The 22,511-nt window shown below is 36.2% G+C and overlaps 1 protein-coding gene across 1 annotated transcript in view; it reads right to left on the bottom strand.

Moving 5' to 3' along the window:
• Positions 1-313: 313 nt before the first annotated feature.
• Positions 314-22,511, bottom strand: part of LOC306862952 (semaphorin-5A-like) — a 163,419-nt gene continuing 141,221 nt past the window's right edge. Inside the window, exons 17-22 of the mRNA XM_079406065.1 lie at positions 15,765-15,974; positions 9,269-9,439; positions 7,296-7,451; positions 6,455-6,499; positions 5,342-5,553; positions 314-1,580 (exon numbers count right to left, since the gene is read on the bottom strand). Of these exons, the coding sequence (XP_079262191.1) occupies positions 1,461-1,580; positions 5,342-5,553; positions 6,455-6,499; positions 7,296-7,451; positions 9,269-9,439; positions 15,765-15,974 (914 nt within the window). The 3' untranslated portion in view covers positions 314-1,460. The remainder of the gene's footprint in view (positions 1,581-5,341; positions 5,554-6,454; positions 6,500-7,295; positions 7,452-9,268; positions 9,440-15,764; positions 15,975-22,511) is intronic.

Here is a 22,511-nt window from a genome sequence, read left to right as displayed (position 1 = left end):
ATTAGAAGTCAGTGTACCATAAGAATGATTTTAAAACTGATATTTTAAGAAAGAAAAAAATTGTAGATACAGTAGCTTTAATTTCCGAACTGCCTTAATAGTAGTTTCATTAGGCTATCTATTAGCATAAAACTGAATGTGCTGTATGCACCACCAATCACTGAACATTTCACTTTGAAAGTATCGCAAAACATGTAAGAAGCAAAGTAATATTTTACAGAAATGTCTCCACAGGCGTGTTTTTCCATTGAACCTGCACTGAGTGAATTCAAGCAACAACTCTGCATGTAACATTTCATAGAATGAACACAGTGAGGTATATGAAGCAATTTTAATTTATGCACATAAAACAAGCAAACAAAGTTTTACAAGTAGAAAAAGAATTAGTAGAAATTGAAAAAGTGGATTCCCAAGCACCTCTCCATAATGGATGGATAGTTAAGTTTATAAGTAAATTCATTCAAATATTTGAAAATGAAAGAAAATAAAAGCTGAAAAAGCAGTTCCTTGTGCTAAAAAGCAGTTTGTTTTTACAGATAATACTCATTTTCTCATTAAATTTTTAACTATTAAACAACTAAACAAATAGAAACATGTCGATAATATTCAAATGATCAATGTCTTACATAAAAAGGTCCTTTAGCGTTTCACATTCTCTCTTATTTGCAGACCTTACATCACATAAAGACGAATGTTAATATGATAAGTCTTGTTTTGACTGAACAGGGTTACTTTGAAACAAACTAACACTTTTTTTCATAATAGACTCATCTATAAAAGCTACAGTGACATATACGTCATGAAAAGTGTATTTTACAACAAAAACACAGAGATTCCCACCACTAAGAGATCAACTAACAAGTGCCCCATATTGAGAGATACAAGAACGCATTTTTTCAGAGACCGTGGTATCTACATATGGATTGCTTATCTGTTGCGGCAAAACCCCGTGATAGGGCAGGCAGATGCACTGGAGACCACCGTAGGTCCTCAGTGAGGCACAGGGGCTTCTGATTCGGCACAGGAAACAAAGCAGTCCAAGAAGGCTCCACCCATTTCAGACACAGGCCCCGCCCACTAACACTGGAATGCGACCAACCATGCAAATAAATGAAGCAACGATAAAGCAAAACACATTAGATGAGAATCATGCAAAGCATCCATGTGCCATCTCTGTGGCAAGAGTTTATCGGCGTCTCAGTTGAATCAAATCACCTGCTTTATTTGTCCACTATAGTTCAATTTCATTTAACGATGTCCGCACAACTGTAGAGCATGATGTCCTTGTTAACTGTGAGAATGGTTCTGTACAGCTTTATTGGCATTTGATGGTAAAATGGTCCCATGTAAAATGTCTTTTTATTTATCCGGGTAACCCACGGACAAAAAAGAGGCAAAAAATAAAATCACTAGGTGATGAAGTTAATGTGGTGAAGATGACTGGAATCACAGATCCATTTTTAAAAGTCGTCATAAGTGTTGACGTCAGTGAAGTATGCGTTGGTATATGTTTTTCCTGCTAGCTGAGGGTTGAAATATTTATTTCTTTCCTCCAGGATCAAGTTATTCTTATTGAAAGCCTGCGGACGAGAGAAAAATGTTTTCAGTTACAGAGATAAGAGAACAGAAATGGAAAATACTTGATTTTGTTTGCATGGATGAAAAGTCAGACTATATTGGGGTTGTGGATCTAGGCAAAAAAAGAAATCAAATCACAAATCACTTGCAAATCTGAACAAAAATCTTGCTTTGAGACTGAATGATGGCCAAACCATGAAGAGGGTTTAACAAAAGACTGATTCACTTGGCTGACTATACATTACTAACTTAAAAACATCGGCCAGAAAAGTTAGCATCATTCACAGAATAATAAAAAAGAGCAGTCAAAACACCACAGCATCAAGACAGATGGAAATGACTAAGTAAACAAATCTTTTCATACAAACTCAGAAATGTATTTTTAGTTTTTTCTGCCACCCATATGCTCAACATGGTTACTCTACCTCTGTATCAGCCAATTTATACAAAAAGTATAAAAATGATTTATTCTAAAATGTTTATTAAAATAATAAAATAAAACAGATGTTTATTCAGTTCTTAAAAAATCAAAATCAAGTTTTAAATATTAAAATAAGGTTCATAAATATATATTTTTTAAAATATTTTAATAAACATTTAAAATATAAATATAAAACATTTAAAAGACAAGGTTAATAAATATTAAAGTTAAAAATAAAATAGAATTATATAAATTAAATAAGTTTATTCTGTGTGTGTGTGTTTTTTTTTTTTTTTTTGATAAATCAATGACAAGGTTCATAAACATTAAAAAAAGTTACAAATAATAAAAAAAAATGCCTTTTTTAAAATAAAAATAAGTATTTATTCAGACTCCTACATAATTAGAACAATTAAAAAGAAATGTAACATAGCTGTAAGCCAAAATACTGAGCTCAGTGGGGTGGCAGTAACAAGCAAGCAAAATAATAATTCAGAAGGAAAGGATAATCCGATTTACAGTGCAGGGAATAAAAGACACGGGGAAAAAAGCATGCAACAAAATGGTAGTAGACAGCCATAATTACGACACGACACAACACCAAAATTACACTGCCTTCTCACAAGCCTGAGTATCTGCTTTGTGGAATGATGGGAAATGCTGGTGACAAATGCAGACAGAACGAATGGGCGAGCACACCTGCCACGTACACGAGGGTCAGGGGAAGGACAGGGGATTCGCGAGAGGTCTGAGAGTCAGAGGAGAGGATGGTAATGCCGGTCAAGAGTTAGTAGAAAATCTCCAGGCCTCGCGCTACACCAGTGTTAGAAGACAAAGGCTGGCAAATGTGGTGCTCGTCCAAAGGTAAGAGAACGGAAACATCAGGCTGAAAAGAGGAATGGAGCACAATCATCCTCAGGGCAGCAGGAGACGGAAAGAAGGCCTATGCTTATGGCGTTATTTTACTGCCAAATGTCGAGAGTGCATTTTTGTAGCGCGAACGTAGATTAATATAATGCACTCGCACATCTCTCCGTGGTCTTGCACTAGATATTGATTCTTTTCACACCTGGATTAAACGTCAAACGTTATCAACCAATCAGATTTTTCTACGACTGACCCGATGAAAATGAAAAGAATCTGTGGCAAGAATCAATATCTAGCGCAAGAGCACGGAGAGATGTGCGAGTATGGAAAGCCAAAGTGCTCATAAATGCCTGCTCGGGCGTCTGATTGCACACTGACATGTCAAAAGCGTGCGACTTGACAGCAAACCGCGCGTACTGGACGCTTTGGGATTATGGAGAACGCGCGTCTGAAACGCGCGGTTTTGTGTATCAAAACGCGCGTCCTCAACGTTTGATTTCCTATAAAACGCGCGCTTTGGAGTCACCAAAAACACGCGTTTCCGACGCGCGTTCTCCATAATCCCAAAAGCGCGCGCTAAGAACGCGCGTTTTCATGGCAAACGCGCGTCCAGTACGCGCGGTTTGCTGTCAAGTAGCACGCTTTTGACGTGTCAGTGTGCAATCAGACGCCCGAGCAGGCGTTTATGAGCACTTTGGCTTTCCATATCTGCGCGAGAGCAGCGTATATCCGAGAGCGCGCGTCCGGTTTTGTGCGAGAGCAAAGGGAATCCGCGTGCGAGCGGGGAAATTCGCGCTCGCGCATTATATGAATCTACTTTCGCTACAAAAATGCGCTCTCGACATTTGTCTGTTTGTGAAGCTATCATTAAAGTCAACATGAAAAGGCCCTCGCAAACCAGTTTTACTTCCATAATGACTGACCTCAAAGTAAAACAGAATAATTAAAAAGAAAAAAAGTTTTGATCCATCAGGTTATTTCATACCAGAATGGAGTTTATAGTCAATTGTGGTGCTCTATTTATCTTCTAAAAAACCCAAACTCCCACTTTTAAGGAGAACTTTCGACTAGGATGTTGAGGTTTAATGTCAAGTTCACTCTGAATCGGATTATGATTCATAATACATTTATAAGAGCTATAACTGTAGCGACTTTGATTACACAAAACAGATAATTTACCCCAAAATCGAAATTTTATTAGAACTTATTCACCATGTTGCTCCAAACCTGAACTTTTGTGTATTTTTGAAACATAAATAAAAATATATATTTATTTAATTTCTGGTATCAATTTAATCTATACACTCAAAGTCCACAAAACCAAAACTTTTTTGCATGAAAGAAAGTCACTCAGAAATTGCTAGTAAATTCCATATATTTTTTTTTTTTTTTACAAAGAAACACATTAAACAAAAATTTGAAGTAGAAAGACTGAAACAGTATTTTCTTGTAAAACAAACAAAAAAAAAAAAAAAAAAATTTTACAATGTGGGTTTGGAACAACACGAGGCTCTTTAGATATTAAAATTAACATTATTTTCCCTTTTAACATGGTGATTTCAGCCATTTAAGTATTATTTTCAAATCTCTTTGATGAAATATCACGAAGTTGTTTTTCTTTAGAATAACATTGATGAATCACAGGAATGCATATTAAGAAAGTAAATAGGGTCAATTTGATGTCATGTTGACTTTATGGGAAAATACATTCCATACTTACAATAACAAACTGACAGCATTCAGAAGAAGAGAAAAACAATGTGACAAATAAGTTGTGCATGGCAATAATACTATGTAACCTTGAAGTTTCATTCATTCTTGTCATCAACAAAAAGCCAGGCGAGTGAACTTGTACAGTCTCAGGACAGTAAAACAGAATCATTTGCTACATTACCCTTCAGCTGGGATGTTGTGTAAGTGATGCTATTCTAGTGCATTACATCCAGCTGATGAAATATGCAACTCCACAAAAGTCTCTGAACAAGCAATAACTGAGAAGCACTTTCTGTAATTAGTCATGAGTCTTGTACATTCAAGTCTAATGAAGCCTTAACTGTCCTTCTGACTAAATGTGATGGTGTGTTTTATTTTCACTGTGCTTATGAAAAAATGATCCATGTGCCTAAATCTCAAAGTGCACTGCATAACTTTAAAGCATTATGTAATAAAAAAAATAACTACATTTAAGAGAAAAGTTCATTTTTCAGGGTTAAAGTAACTCACTAACAATAACATTCTCAGAAATGCACTGACGTGCTGCATATTGGTTTATGATTTCATTTGAGACAATCTCACACAAACACTGAGTATATAAACTGAATCAAAACTACACTTATGAGAAAGCAGTGTATGAATGTATGAATTGATTTAGACACAAGACATCGCACACATTCGCACACAGACCACATACTAAATCCTTCATCCATTTCCCATATGAATAATATATTGCTGATAGTATGAGTGAATAAGACCCACCTTAATGGCTTCAACTGAGTCGTACTTGTCCAGTTTGTTGACGTGGTTGGTGATGCTGGTGTTGAGTGGGGTGGCAGAAATGGGGTGGATGACTGTGGCATCATGGGACTGCTGCTGGTATCGCTGACAGTAAGTGTACACCAGTAGGGTCACCAGACAGCCGAGTATGGAGCTGCTCAGGCCCACGGCGATCATGTGGAACACATTGAAGTCTGGCAAGAGAGGCAAAATGGCTAATGGCTAAATGATCTGACGCAAGCATGATGGCTGGGGATTTGAGCATTGATCCTGAAGCTAGAGGATATCAATTATCCATTACCTGAGCCAATTAAACACTCTACTAAATTACAGTCAGCATTGCTGTTGCCTTGCGAGTCTGCATGAACAGCCAATAATTGCTATAAATGGAAGGATTTTACAGTGGCAAGCCACTCCAAATGCACATTTGTTTAATGGGTCCCAAAAAAGCTTTGAGGCACATTGTGTTTGTAATCGGTGTATTGAACATCAGTTTTGATGCACTTTGGATAAATGGAAAGTAGAATTATGTTGTTCTCTGGAATAATGATTTCTGATTGGTCAATTGTGATTTTGAACAGTGATATGAACTGTATATTTCATTGTTGCTCAATGGAAACATAAGTGCTACTTTCATGCATCACTCTGCGCTCATTTTGTAATAAAAATGACCTTGGAGGTTTTATTTTTTAAATGTACCGCTGTATGTTTAAAAGTTTGTGTTCAGTAAGGTTTTTAAAGAAGTATCCAATGTATGGAAGTCCATTTCTACGGTGGCCCAGTAGTGCACAACACAACGCAATTAAAAAAGCAAACATAAGCTCACAACACATTGAAATTTGGAAAGTTTATTCAATTGATTAAGAATTCAACTAAATTTTAATCAATTTATTACATTCTTGCAGAATAAAAGTATTAATTTCTTAAAAAAAATACTGACTCCAAACTATTGAACAGTTGTGTAAATATGTTAGCTAGCTGATGCAAAGAAAAAACTGTCTTTTTATTAGTGAAAGATTTCTGCTGATCTGAGCTAAGCTTTAAGCTTGAATAATAGGATAATTTTGACCCAAAGGCTGCTTGTACACTACTTACCTCCACACCATCTTTCCTCCTGACTTGAACGTGCAACAGACGTTTCTGAGGAGAACAGAAAAAAAAAATCAAGAAAAGAACAGGGAAATGAATCCATCAGGCTGATAAATGAGATCTTTAGAAGTTTCAGAACATACAGCAAGTGAATTTAAAACTCAACCTATTATCGCAAAATTCAAAGAGCTGAATAAGGAAAGTGGCACCTGCGACGCATTTTTACGATCAGTAATGGAAGTAAATGACGTATAAAACTTTTCTAACGAGCTGTAATGGAATGTTACTCTGTGAAAGACATGAGGGCTCTGCAGGCCAGACAATATTTGCACAAGATTTACAGAATGGCCTTAAAAATCCACTCCCTGCGCTACACCATACGCGAGGTAATAACTCCCCTGACGATCATATGTTTAGCTATTTCCATCTCTACAAAGTGGCAGATCACATAATTACTCATCATTTTAAAGATGAGCACATTACAAATAAGGTGATAGTGTACAGTGTAGCTCATAATCAAAGAACTAAGTACATTAACTCGGATATAATGTTTTTTCTTACAATTAGCACCCTCATGTTTGAGTTTGTAAAACTTGTGGAGCGGATGTATCTCAGGTATCGAATGTATGAATGCAAATGCTACACGAAACGTGCCAGCGTAATGCATTTGTTCGATCGTGCCACTTAGACAGGGCAGAGGATGAGAGGCTAATTATCCCTGCACTACAGAAATCAATGGTTTGGTGTGTCTCGCATTACTTCTTGTCAATAAGGGAAGATCCTTGTTTGTCCAGGGGTCGATATGGCAAGTGTTTGAGTGTAAATGTGTGTGGGTTTCTGTGCCCACCTGGGATGAAGTTGGAGATGGGCAGGCAGGCACGAGTTTCACTGCTGTTGCCTGAGCACTGGTTGCCGGTGGGAAACAGGACGTCACAGTGCCGCCGGCGAACCTGAGACCCTGATGAATCACAGGGGGACCATTCGGACCAATCAGACCAGCTTTCTGTACATGACAACAACAAGCCCAAATCAGATGCAAAGGGGAGGGAATGTGAAGACACCTCTTCTCCATCCATCCATCAATCCATCTCGTAAGCGTTTCTGCATGGGATAAATTCTCATCCATATACCCATCCATACATCCATTATAGGTAACACTTTATTTTAAGGACCAATTCTCACTATTAACTAGTTGCTTATTAGCATGCATATTACTACCATATTGGCTATTTATTAGTACTTACAAAGCACATATTAATGCCTTATTCTTCATGACCATATTCTAGATACCTTAACCCTACCCAATCCCTAAACTTAACAACTACCTTACTAGCTATTACTAAGCAGCAAATTAGGAGTTTGTTCAGGCAAAACTCTTTGTTAATAGTGAACGTGTGTTCCCTATTCTAAAGTGTTACCAAAGTTTAATACACGAAACAGCAGCATACTGTTAGTGTTGCTGGTGTTGCTACGAATGCCGTTTAGATGAATATAAAAATATGTGCTACATGCCTTCCTCTCAATAATAAACATACAAAATGGTGAGAAAACAGCAGTTAAGAAAGCATCTGATGACAGTGATGCATGTAACTTATATTTTGTCAGATTATATCAATTTTGCTTTTTAAACTGGAAGGTTGAAATGGCTCTGAAAAACCACTTTCCCCTTAATAAACAACATAATGAGTGCTAATATTGTTTTCATTGATGTGCAACGCGTACATATCTGTTAAGATCTCAAAAAGAGTGTTTTAGGGTTTCATGACCCTTTAAACTTGAAAAAAGTGTCAGTATCGCTTTCAATTAGAATTACAATTTCAGTTTCCATTATAAAGCAGATCTTCATAGTATTCATGTTTTTCCTCGTGTATGCCCTTAACATACTTAACAGAAGAGATAAACCAGAGAGGTTTTCCATGTCAAAGAAGGCAGAGCCCCAGATCCACACCCTCCTAATCACCACAGACCAATGTTAGCTTGAAGATGTTTACCAACCAGCTGTTTTGACCTTGAACGGACTTCATTTTGGCCTGATTTTGTTCAAAATTGTCACATCAGTTCATTTTTGATTTGCTTGAAGTATAACGGGGCTTTAAAACAAAGAAACTAGACCTTCTTGGCAGATTAGACGATTATTTTCCAGCAGGCAAGGCTTGAAATTGTGTTACGTGGTTATGAGTGAACTGATTATCTATTTGGCCTCCAAGCTAATTTTAACTATACTCTACAATGGAACCCAAAAAGCTTGGAATCCAGTTTAGGAGAACTTCCTCACAGGGTCTTCTGATTAGCATTCCCCTCACTTATCCCATTCTCTGTCTCTCGGCTGAACTGTACAGCTACACACATGCTTGTGTAATGAATGGTGTGACAGATAGACCTGAACGCAACTAATAAAAGGTCACTCGGTAACCTCACTACAGTTCTGGCTAATGGATGGACTGACATTTGAATACAAGCTCTCTTCTCCCATTCACCTTTCCGTAGATCAATGTGCGAGGTTTGACTCTGTCATCAATCGCCTTATCTTGCCCTCCTCTCTTGTACTGCCTGCTGCGGGCTTATGCATATTATCTTCGTATCGCAAGCTCGGCTTTACCATTTGCTTTTCTATCAAGTGTGACATTTTGATTTCCTCTGCTTTCATTCCTGCACGGGCCGCTTTATGTGTGAGACATGACGAAAGGAAAGCAGTTACAAGACAAAGGCTTCCTATCCGAAAAAAACTCATGTAATTTCCTGTCTGATTCAAGGTGTGAGTGTGTGTGAGTTCACGTAGGTTGAGTTCATGCACGTGATAAAGTGTGTGTGTGTGTGTACCAGGGCAGGGTTTGATGTTGCAGAGGGCCTCTTCAGTATGCAAACCCAGGCAGATGTCACCTCCGTAGGCAGGTGGAGGGTTGTTACAGGTGCGTGTGCGCATGTAGTGGCCTCCTCCGCATGTCACTGAGCATTTAGACCAAGGTGACCAGCATGACCAGCTCCCATCCACTGAAAGATAAGGAAAAGAGGACACTCAAATTACTTCTGTGCTTGTGTCATGAATAATTTTGGGACTAGCATCTTACATTTCTTTCAGTAAATAGTGAAAATATTTTTGGGAATAATATTGAACAACTATAAATGTGTAACAATAGTTCATATCGATAAAGGCAAATGTGTTTGTTCTCTACACTTCTCACACTGTTGCTCAGCAAAGAGGACTCATTCAGATAAACATGTTTAGTCCCATTAAATTTAAATGGGAAATATCACAGAAAACATGATTTAAAATAAATAAAATAATACAAATAAAAGAGTTTTATTTTAATACGAACACATACAGTAGCCCCACAACACAAAATGATCGTCAAAAAGAGGTCATTCAGAAGGCATCACATTTATAATATCAGAACTATAATGATTCAGATATCAGAACCTATTCAGTAGTTTGGTGGGGTTGTGACTACATTTCACATTTGAAGAGGTTAGCCAATCATAGCACAGCTCATTTACATATAAAACTCTTAAAAGAACACTGGCCTGTTAAAAGGATGAGAGAGGGCAAAAAACAGTCACGTAAAACTAAATTGTCTATTGAAACACAAACAGTCAAAATCAGTCTTAAGCTCCGTTCACACTACAAGCGATACGCAGCGACAAAGCGACACAATCCCATTCATTTCAATGGAGAGCTGGCGATATCCGGCAACAAGAGCGACAACCACCGTCAGCGACCGGATGGGGAGTGTCCAGCGACACAATAAAGTTCAGAATCTCTCAACTTTATGCAAATGAAGAGCCACTTTCGGGAGCGACAGCCAATAGGAAAGAAGACTCGTGATCTTTCTCCTTTCAGCTCCAGCAGTGACGGAAAGATGGAGAAGTTTCTCATTCATTTTTGTTTGTATGTATGGATTCAGTTTATATTATATTCAGTCTTTTGCCTCCAAAATGTTTGTATTTAGCGGCAAGATTTGCTGTCAACAACGAAGTTACTAGGCAACCAGTAATGAGAACGCCCACTAGCGACCTCATCGCCTGCCCCTGGCGACATGCAGTGACAAAAGTCGCTCCTAGTGTGAATGGGGCTTTAGCTGATTTTATAGCTTGTCTATTGGCTAGTTTGAAACCAATTCACCTTAGGCTGGTTTTCAAGCAGGGTTTTCAAGAGATCGCACTTTAGCAGTTATAGTTTTTATGTGTGCTTAAAAAAACTGGAAGCGGCGAAAGAGGAAGGCATAAGAGCTTGAAGTAAGTTTCATGTTTTATAGTGCTGTCAAACGATTAATTGCGATTAATCGCATCCAAAATAAAAGTTTTTGTTAAATATAAACTGTACACACATATATATTATGTAAACAAAAACTTTTATTTTGGACGCAATTAATCGCGATTAATCATTTGACAGCACTGTTTTAGCGCCATGTTGCGTTGATTTCATGTTGCATTTTTATTGGTTGGTCAGTAAACAAGGATCGTAACAGCAAACACACAGTGCGATCATGCTGTATTTCTGAGACTGTCAGAAAATGATTAGGAGCTACGATCACAGAAATTGCCACGATTGTGTCACGATGCCAATCTTTCGTCTGGGACAGCTGAAAATCATGCAGTGTGTTTCAGGCCTAAGGGGGAAAAGTGAATGTGCTCCATTTAATTTAAATAGATCCAGGAAATGTATTCATCTAGTACCACAATATAAATAAACGACATCACCCTAGTTACCTCTGATAAGATCATTACAATGAAATCATCTGGTGTCAAAACAAGCTAAATCCAACTGCGCTTGTGTCATGAATCATTTTAGGAAGAGCATCTGTCATTCCAAAGTAGATAAAGAAAATAGAATAATTATATCTGAATAATTTCGAGTGTGATTGCCACTCTAAATAAGTAACATTAGTTTATATCAATAAAGGCAAATTACAGTTTTTCTCAACACTTTTCTCGCAGTTGCTCAGCAAAGAGGAGTGATTCAGACAGAGCATATTTAGTGTCATTAAATTTAAATGGGACAAATAATGGAAAACAGGATTTAAAATAAATAAAATATTACAAATAAAAGAGTTCAATGTATTATGTCACACTTCCATAACACAACCATTTGTAGAAAATGATCTGCAAAAAAAGGTCATTCAGAAGGCATCACATTTGTAATATCAAAACGATTATGATTTAGATAACAGCACCTATTAAACATTCAGAAATTTGGTGGGGTTGGGACTCGTTTCACATTCAAGAGGTTAGCCAATCCTAGCTTAGCTCATTTACATATAAATCTCTTGAAAAAATGATGGCCTGCTAACAGGGTGAGAAAAGTGACAAAACTAAGAAACGCTGATTTTAGCTGGTCTGTTGGCTAGTTTTAGAGAGATTTTGGGCACTATTCTGCTGGTTTTAGAAGCAGGGTATTTAGCATGGTTTGTATTTGACGAAACGTTGATTATAAGTGGACCTTGAGGGGAAAAAGTGAATATGCATTTCATTTGAATAGATCCAAAACATTTTTTCATCTAGTACCACAATCTGAATGAACGACATCACTGATACGATCTCTACAATGAAATGATCTGGTGTCAAAACCAGCTAAATCCAGATGCTAAGACTGCTGGGAATCCGGGGGTCGATGAGGAGAGAGGCTGTTCACACAATCTGCTCTGGAGCTCTGCTTCTCCCTCGCGGTCTCACTCTGACCCCTGCTCTAATTAATGAGGCTAAACGAACCATCAATTCACTCCCTCCCCTCTTCAGCGAGTGCCAAGTTCAGGGTCATCACCCGCGACAACTGGGGGAACAGAGAACAACTCACAAAACACTACGACTGTCTTGGCACTAATTAAAGGAAAACAAGCATACTGAGTCTCATTTTACATTAGCATTAGCCGTCTGACAGGTTTGTGGAAGAGGGGGGTGAGAGGCACTGACATGAGTAAATTTTGGTTGCGTTTAGAATGAAATATTAACATACTGATTACTCTATAGTGCACAGTATATTGGCTGCTATTATGCTAAACGGTATACGGTATGCTACAAATATTTTACAATTATATAAAAATATGTATTTGTGCTATGATCTCATAGCATATTTAGTTCAGCAAATGACATACAATTATTGTCTAGGAAATAAGCAGATTTGTTTTATACATTTTATAAATTTTAAAAACTATCTTAAAGGGTTAGTTCACCAAAAAAGGAAAATTATGTCATGATTTTCTCACACTCATGTCTTTCCAAACCCATAAGACTTTGGTAAATCTTCAAAACACAAATTATGATATTTTAACGAATTCTGAGAGGTTTCTGTCCCTCCACTGAAAATCCAGGTAACCAAAACTTAAAAGATACAAAAAGGTCATAAAGACATTGTAAAAATTATAAATATTAATTGAACGGTTTAAGAAATATGATGGTTTTATTTGATGAACTGGGGGGCGAGGAGTCAAAGAAAAAAGAAAGAAACAAACAAAGAAACAAAAAAAGAACAACGAAATAAAAGTAAAGATAAATTTGACAGATTTTTTTTTATATAATACTGTTATCATGAATTATTTTATAGCCATGATAACCGTGCAGTGAAATTCTGATCGTGACGGCCATATTGCTGAAAATATTTTTCAAAGTTGTAAATGCAGTACGTTTTTCAAGAAATTACAATTTCAGTCTTTCTACTTTAAAAAAAATCCCATTTAAGTCAATGTGTTACTGTTTCTTTGTAATTATTTGGGAAATTTACTAGCAATTTCTGAGAGAAAATTGCTTCAAAGTAAATCCTACTCCAATTTTTCCAGTGTATTTCATTCTAGCACAGTATAAAATATTTTTTAAAACTAGTGCCCAATTTTGATTTGGGAAGCTTAAATTGACCTTTTCCTGTCTGATGTCTTTGAAGTCACAGCTCAGGATAGTTGCTAGTAAAGGTTTTACCAATGTATTATGTGTTGCTGACTATCTCATATTGTTGGACAAAAAACAGAAAAGGTTACTTTTTTATATAAAAGACATAAGTAAACCAAATATTGCATTTTATCATCTGTTATAACTTCTCTATTGCGAAAAATGACAAATCAGCTCATGTCTGCCCCAGCGTGACGGATCATCTCATTTCACCCTTGTGGCCTGCAACAAAAAAAAGATTAATTCGTTTCAGAGCCTCCATAACTGCAACCACGAGACCTCCGTCTGCCCCTCTCAAAACAAAATAATGCATTTCAAAAGGTCTGACTTTGAACGTATAAAGATTTAGCTCAGCAAGAAGGAACCAATAAAAGACACAGTGAGAATATTGGTCACAGACAAGCTCCGGTTCAGAGACGCTTATGGAGGTGTAGAGCAATTTGATGTGTTCTTTTCCAAGCTTCCTGCTGGGATACGCTTGATGAAAGTCATCTGTATTATTCTGTCGTGGTCTGTACAAAGGAGCTATTGAATCTAAGCGCTACTAAGACATTTCATTGGAAGTAGACAAGGGCTGAATTAACTTAGTGAAGTGCAGAGCACAGTTACTGAACGACAGTGCGCTCACATAGTTTGCTGTACAATCTGTCATCCGCTGCTTTTATAAAATTTGGTTCCTGATCTGTTGGAAATTACTCCTGCGGAGAAAAACATCAATAAGTCTAATCAGGTCTTAAAACCTCTGGAGGTCTTTGTTAATGAAGCAGTCCTGCTGGTCTTGCTACTGTCACTTTACAGGAAATATGTGATTTCCTGTTAGAAAACAGCTGCTGTAAAATTAAGACTGAGGAGCAATTAGAGCTATAAACTACAGTACGCCCTGCTTTGATGGTTTCGGGCTCCAAAAACAGGCTATTGATTAATTACAATTGCAAAACAAATTCCGCATTGCCTGATTGTGTCTTGTTCACCGTTAGGTATCATAAAATACCCAAGTAGCGCATTTCCATTTAGACAGCATATTTCCAGCACACATAACGATGAGCGCTCATTTAATTAGAGAGCTTTTTCCCCTTCTTCAACTTTAGAGAGGGTATACACCATTGTCACAAGCCTTTTAATGACTGAATCCTGCTTTCCCATCACTGCCGGTGTAATTAGCTTGAAATGTGATTACACACAACGATGCCACAGAGATTTCTCTCCATTTCCACCGGCAAATTGAGGTCCTCGCACCTTACAACAGGGAGGCTGTCTTCTGCACGTAAAAATACCACGCGCAAATGTGGGTTGTGTCTTACTTTTATCGCTTGTTGATGTCTGGAATCCTTCTTTATTCCCTGCACACTAGTAACAAACTGAAAAAGGACAGTTTTTATGATTGTTTCCATATAAACTGTTGAAGAGAGGATGGATAAGTCTGAATTCTATTTGTGTTGTATGAGGTTTTAAAAAAAAGTAAACGCAGTGTTCTTTTTTCCACCAAATAAGTGCTGCATGGTGCTCGACTGGAGGATATGTTAACCTCTTCCAGAATATTTTCCATTAAGCCAAGCTGCGATTGGTGGACAAACAAACAGCACATTTCTGTTGTTTGTAACTGTAGTTTACGAATTTATTTTAACATCTAAAGGAAATTAATTAATCACAAGCTGATTTTGATTAAATGTTTTTACATACATAATGAATAAAATGTATGGTTATCAATTTAAATACATTATACTTACTGTATATATAAAATCATTTAATTTACTTTTGGTTAATCGGTAAAGTCTTTGTAGGTGACACTACCATTCAAAATATATTTTTTAAAGAAAAAATGATTTTATTCAGCAAGGATGCATTAAATTGATAAAAAGTGTCAGTAAAGACTTTATAATGTTACAAAATACTTCTATTTCAGATAAGTGCTGTTCATGCAGAACTTTATTCTATGCATCAAATAATCCTGGAAAAAATACAGTTTCTAGAAAAATACAAAATGACAAAATTCAGCATATTAGAATGACTTCTGAAGGATACTTATGGAGTAATGGCTGCTGAAAATTCAGTTATAAAATCACAGGAATGACTTACATTTTAAAATATATTAAAATAGAAAACGGTTGTTTAAATATATAATAATATTTCACTTTTTTATTTACACTGTGATTCCTTATCTGTTTTTCACTTTATTTTATTATTTTACTGTATTTATACTGATTACTTTATTTTTTGATCAAATAAATGCAGCCTAGTTAAGCAAAATATACTTTTTCTAGAACAAAAACATTTTTTTTACATTACAAACTAAATTTAAAATAATAAATGATATTTATACATATAATTTAATTCCAGAATGGGGAAAACAGTGGGAAAATCTGTGTCTGGAGAAGCTGTGTAAGTCACAAATATATGAATGGAAAAAACTGGAAAAGGTTTATGTATGAGGACTGCTAACCTGGACATGGTGTAGTATTGCACTCCTGAAATTCCTGGGCAGGCCCGAGGCAGGTGATTCCTCCATATTTGGGTTTGGGGTTTGAGCAGGTGCGTTTGCGGTTTCGGACCCCCGAGCTACAGTCCCGACTACATTGGTTCCAAGGCCCCCAGACGGACCAGCCTCCATTAACGGTCAATCCAGAGATACGTCCAGAACGCAGCAAATCTCCTACACAAACAAGAATAAACAGATTAAACTCCTGGGAAATCATGGGAATTCGATGCTCTTCAATAAACCCTGACAGGGATTTCGATTTCAGAGATTATTATTTCAACAAATGTTTCAATCTAATGTTAAAAAGAACATCCATACCACCTGAACTATTTCAAAAGAATAGCTCAAAGAGCAAAATTGATTTTTTGGACTATTACTGTTTGTGTCAAAGAACATTTATCTTATCAAACAGAGTGTTTTTGCCACAGAGTATCTGTCTGCACCGTGACCTCTGTGTTTGTACCTCTGACCTTGAGCGAGATCCATCTGTGACAGTCCCTGTGAGCCACAGCCATTTATCCATTCTGAGCAGGCGACGGCGCTACATGGGTCGACCTATAATCTCTCCAGCACCAGAACACATAGCCCTCTCAAAGGTAATAGACTACTTCATAATCTACTCACACCTCAAACCGGGGCACCCGGCTCTGATGGCTAATGGCAAGGGAACACAGGTGTCAGTGCTAGACCTGCATTTAAACAAACCATGCTGCGTTCAATGACTTTAACCAAGAAATGACTGACTACATTGATTTTTAAGAAAGTATAAAGTCGTATTATGGAATTGGATTTTGACTTTGCTATGCTTGCTGGTTATTAAGATCACATGCAAAGCGATGAAGATAAATTGCCATTAAAAAAGGCAGCGCTTATGCATACACACTGAACTTTCCCAGCCCAGATTCTGTGATGTATTGGATCAGCGGTACATCTGCCGAACGAGATGGGTGGCATTATATCCTGCACAATCAAGAAAATTAATAGCTCTTATGGATTAAGAGTGTGGCTTTTACGCAATTCCCCAGAGCTGTCATAAACTGTCTAGCGGTCACCGGCGCTTATTAAAAGTTAGGGGGTGGGCAATTAGAAAGGACTCCCTGATGGGTCTGCGTAGTGGGTGGTTAACGCCTCTGCAAATACATGTAATTACAATGACATACTGCATTCTAGCATCACCATTGAGACACAAACGGTCAACTGCACAGTGTGGGGTACTAACAGCTTTTAAATGAGAAATTATATGAATTTGGAATTATTGGTTATAATTTAATAGTTTTTTAAATAATGAATGATATGATTTGTAACTATTGAATATAATTTAACAGTTTTTTAAATGAGAAATTACATAAATTTGTAATTATTAGTGCTGTCAAACGATTAATCACGATTAATTGCATCCAAAATAAAAGTTTTTGTTTACATAATATATGTATGTGTACTGTGTATATTTATTATGTATATATAAATACACACACATACAGTATATATTTTGAAAATATTTACATGTATATACATATATATATTTATATTTTTATATTACATATAAATATATTTAATATATAAACATTTTTCTTAAATATATATATGCATGTGTTTGTATTTATATATACACATAATACATATACACAGTATACACACATATTATGTAAACAAAAACTTTTATTTTGGATGCTATTAATCGTGATTAATTGTTTGACAGCACTAGTAATTATAAAATATAATTTAATAGTTTTCAAAAAAATTGTTTTATAATATTATATTTTTTTTCTAATAACACAACTAGTCTAATAGTTTTATTTTTAAATGTTCAAAAATAATGTTTTTTTAATACAAATTAAATTTATTTGTTTATGTTTTTAAATGACAAAATATATTAACATAGTTAAATAAAATGTGTTTTTAAATTACATATATTATCATAATTTGAAAGAAAAACTGAGCTGAAAAAAAAATCACAGTGTCTTTGGTTTGCTTCTGTTTTGCTTTAACAAAAGCAGCCCTTGTGATTTATGAACTGCAAAAGTTTTAAGTTTCTATTCAGTTTTAAACTTGATTTTTAAGATTTTCAGATGCGCTCTTAGAGTTTTTGGGCCTGACTGTGTAAGGTTGAGACCAGAATCACTGACAGTGAGATTTTCTATTTTGTATCCAAGGACATGTGTGTGTAATGCACCACAGAGAAATTTGCAAGCTGAGATCCTAAGGTCTGCAGAATCTGACACTGAGTGGGATTCTAACTGATGGCAGATCTGTGGGGAACCGACAGTAAATAGCCTTGGAGATATCAGCCACTTCTCTGAGAAAAGGAGGAGGAAAGAAAGAAAGAAAAAAGAGAGAAAGACAGAGACGGAGAGATGGAGCTGTCCGTGCAGCACGGTATTTAGATGAAAAAAAAATAGTGCTAAAGTCACACGCTAAAATGATGTGCTATTGTTTCTGAGATAAATGAAGGCATCACTCATAGCCAAATTACAAACCTGGGTCATCATCAGTTACAGCCTCTGGCTTATGCTGCAAAGAATCTCAAGGTTTTAAGATAAGTAGCTTGACTGTTTGGCAGCATTTTCACTCTAGCCACTGCCATTTCTCCAGCAAACAAATAGACATAATGGTGCATGTATTGATTTTTATTGTACTGAAGGTTAAGCGTTAAACACTTGCACTAAAAGAAACATGGGGCTGTATTGTAATGAAAGCTACAGAGCCTTTTTTTGCACAATAAAAATAATCACCCTCTCAGTTTCTAAACTGTGTTCATTAAATTGCAAATTATTATCTAATTTTAACAGTTTGTACCTGTTAATGTATAAACTACTCAATTTAGTGGGTTGTCTGAACAACTAATTAACAATAATTAGGCTGGTCTGAGGTTCACATGACCCTGCAGATGTTTTTTAGGGGTTAGGCATATAAGAATCAGTTTGTTTTTATATGGCATCTTAAAAAAACGGGACAGGATGCTCAAAAAACAAACAAAAAAAAACCCTGCAATATGTGACAACAGACAAAGACTGGAAAGATTCGGAAAGATTTTTTAATGTTTTTGAAAGACTCTTTCATGCTCACCAAGGTGGCATATATTTGATTAAAAATAAATAGAAACAATAACAGTTCAAAATAACAGTTTTCTATTGTAATATATTTTAAAATGTCATTTATTCCTGTGATGCAAAGCTGAATTTTCAGCATCGTTACTCTAGTCTTCAGTGTCACATGATTCTTAAAATCATTCTAACATGCTGATTTACTGCTCAATAAACATTTATTTTTATTATCAATGTTTCATATTTTTGTGGAAACTGTAATGTATACTACCATTTAAGAGTTTGGGGTAAATAAATAGTAATAACACTTTTATTCAGCAAGGACACAGTAAATTGATCAAAAGTGTCATTTATGTTTCAATGTTTCTAATATGAAACATTTCTTATTATTACCAATGTTGAAAAAAGTTAGATATTTTTGTGGATACAGTAATACATTTTTTAGAATTCTTTGATGAATAGAAAGTTCAAAAGAACAGCATTTATTTGAAACCAAAATCTTTTGTAACCTTATAAATGTCTTCAATGTCTCTTTCAATTAATTTAATGCATCCTTGACGAATAAAAGTATTAAATTCTTAAAAAATCCTTTTAACTGTAGTTTTTGTGTCTGAATGCATATGGTAGTAGCACTATAAAGGGGCGGAATTGTGTGTTTTTTTTTTTTAAATAAAAAGCCCAGCACTGTCTGCATGTTAATTTAAGCACATGTCATCCATTCATACCTTGAATAATCTCAGAGGACAGAACTTTTAAACTTCTTATAAACACTAGTAAATTAACTGATGACCATCAAGGTTCGAACAAATACAGGAAGCGGTTTATCAAAGAAAGTGATGTTGTTATCTGACATTGTTTTATATTTTTTATTCAGGTTAATCTACTTATTATAATTAAGTAAACGGACCGCAGCTCACTAAGCAAAGCTCCTGAATCGGTGTGTAAATAATGACAAGCTGCTGCGGACACTGATAATTTCTTTAATTTGCTCCTACAAAAGACAGCAGAGAAATCAAGGAACCTTATCTGCACAAAGCCGATTTACATTTGCCTAAAAAAAAAAAAAATCAAACACATTTCCAATCTGAAAATGTCAGCCAGGGCTGATTCTACTGATCTTGTTTCTTTCATAATGTTGATATTAGACAGAGAAAGAGGCTCAGACCTCAAAGGCTTGACAAAATAGTAACAAACACGTGACTTCTACTTGACAAAGCCAAGGTGACTTCCAGGGCTCTGCTAACTCAGTTTATCTACAGACAACTAAATGTCCTTGTGCTTTTACAAATACATTCTACAAAAAGAAAAGAGCCAATTTTTACATAATATGTAGCATTTAGTGTTTTAATAACACAAATACAACCCAAAAACAATCCAAAAATGTTGGTTAAAAAAATCTAATTTTCAACCGAAGTCATCATCTTGCAGTAATTCTATGAGTTTGATTGTATAATGCAAACTTTAATGTAGCCACATACAGTCATTCCTCCACTCTAGATTGTTCCACATGAACTCTATGCAATGAGACGCTGTGCTTTATCACCCTCTCTTTCACACTGCATGGCTTACGGATTCAAATCGATATGGGCCAGCCGAGACGTGAGGCTAAATCTTGGCCAAGTGGCAGCCCATTCATTTCAGAACTCATCTTCCCTTGTGGCTTCACTGACATCAACACACATCTTTAGTGTGGAGGTGATTATGGGACTAGGCCTCCTCTGTACAATATGCAGTACGTTAACCACTGTCCAGAAACATCTGTCATGATGGGGTATGCAGCGGGTGCTTCAAGCTAAATAATGGTTAAAATGCAGAAATTATTCATGTGTATGTTGGGCACTTAATATTCATGAATTATACTGATGCAGTACCGATGAATCATATGAGTGTCAAAGAAATACAGATTGCATGCAATACTAAACAGAAAAATTAAAACTAACATTGCAGCTGATGCTAACACCTCTAAAAATGCTGTATATGCATGTGAACGTAAAGAATTATCTTATGCTCACCAAGACTGTATTTAATTGATAAAAAATGCTGTAAAAGCAGTAATATTGTGAAATGTATTGAAATTTAAAATAACATAGCCATTACAGTTTTAATAGCCATAACTTTTGCATATTTGTCACACTTAAAAGATTCAGATCATCAAACAGATTTTAATATTACACAAAGATAATGTACGTAAATACAAAATGCAGTTTTTAAATGATGATTTCATTTATTAAGGGAAAAATGCTGTCCAAACCTATCTGGCCCTACGTGAAAAATTAATTGCCCCCCCCCCCCCCCTCGTTAAGTCATGAAAGAACTGTGATTAACCACATTATTTTAGAAAGCTTAGTTAAATTTCAATTGCCACACCCAGGCCTGAATTGAATCATAAAATCACTTAAATAGAACCTGTCTGACAAAGTGAAGCATGCTCAAAGAGCAACACATGCTGCGATCTAAAGAAATTCAAGAACAGATAAGAAACAAAATAGTTGACATGTATCAGTCTGGAAAGGGTTATAAAGCCATTTCTAAGGCTTTGGGTCTCCAGCGAACCAAGGTCAGCGCCATTATCCACAAATGGAGAAAATTTGTAACAGTAGAGAACCTTTCCAGGAGTGGCTGGCCTACCAAAATTACTCCATAAGCGCAATGACAACTTATCCACAAGGTCATAAAAGAACCCAGAACATCATCTAAAGAACTGCAAGCTCACTTGCCTAAATTAAGGTCAGTGTTCATGATTCAACAATAAGAAAGAGACTGGGCAAAAACGGCATCCATGGGAGAGTTCCTAGGCAAAAGCCACTGCTGACCAAAAAGAACACAAAGGCTCGTCTCACATTTGCCAAATAATATCTTGATTAACCCCAAGACTTTTGGGCAAACATTCTGTGGACTGATGAGACAAAAGTTGAACTTTTTGGAAGGTGCGTGTCCCATTACATCTGGTGTAAAACCCACACAGCATTTCATAAAAAGAACATCATACCAGCAGTCAAACATGGTGGTGGTAGTGTCATGGTCTGGGGCTGCTTTGCAAAAATTGACTTGCCATAATTGATGGAACCATGAATTCTGCACTCTATCAGAAAATCCTGAAGGAGAATGTACGGCCGTCAGTTTGTGACCTCAAGCACACTTGGGTTATGCAGCAGGACAGGGAGTGAATTTTGAGGGGGGACGGAGTTTCATTTCCAACTGGTTAGATTTATTTGAAAATTAAAGTGATTTCTATATTTTATCCATTCAAAAGACTACAAAAGCGATCCCAGTTCTGCATAAACCGCAGTGCAGTGCAGACTAAACAAAATGTAGCAGATATTTGTGTCTATGGTTTGCTGGGCAATGCCGTCTTTGATTGGCCATCAAGAGCAAACTGCAGCCAATGGAAATGCTTCTCTATTGCTGAGCATGCTGCTCCTCACAGCACAGATCGTGAAAGCAGACTGCAGTTTGTCATTCATTGTAACAAGCAAAGTGTAGAGACGATGTAAATAATACATTCAGTTTGCAGTGTAGAGAGTTTCATTCACTAAAATAGAAGTTTGTGAGATCGCAATGAACTTAATGATTATAAAGAGTTTGGAAATGTGAAATTGATTTTATACAACAGATTTATACATTATTGATTTTATTCAAAAGTTAATATAAAGCGACTTACATTTTA

The sequence above is a fragment of the Barbus barbus genome, assembly GCF_936440315.1.
Source record: "Barbus barbus genome assembly, chromosome: 44".
Classification (NCBI taxonomy): domain Eukaryota; kingdom Metazoa; phylum Chordata; class Actinopteri; order Cypriniformes; family Cyprinidae; genus Barbus; species Barbus barbus.
Note: the sequence above shows the minus strand (reverse complement) of the source record. Positions and strands in the feature narration are given on the sequence as shown.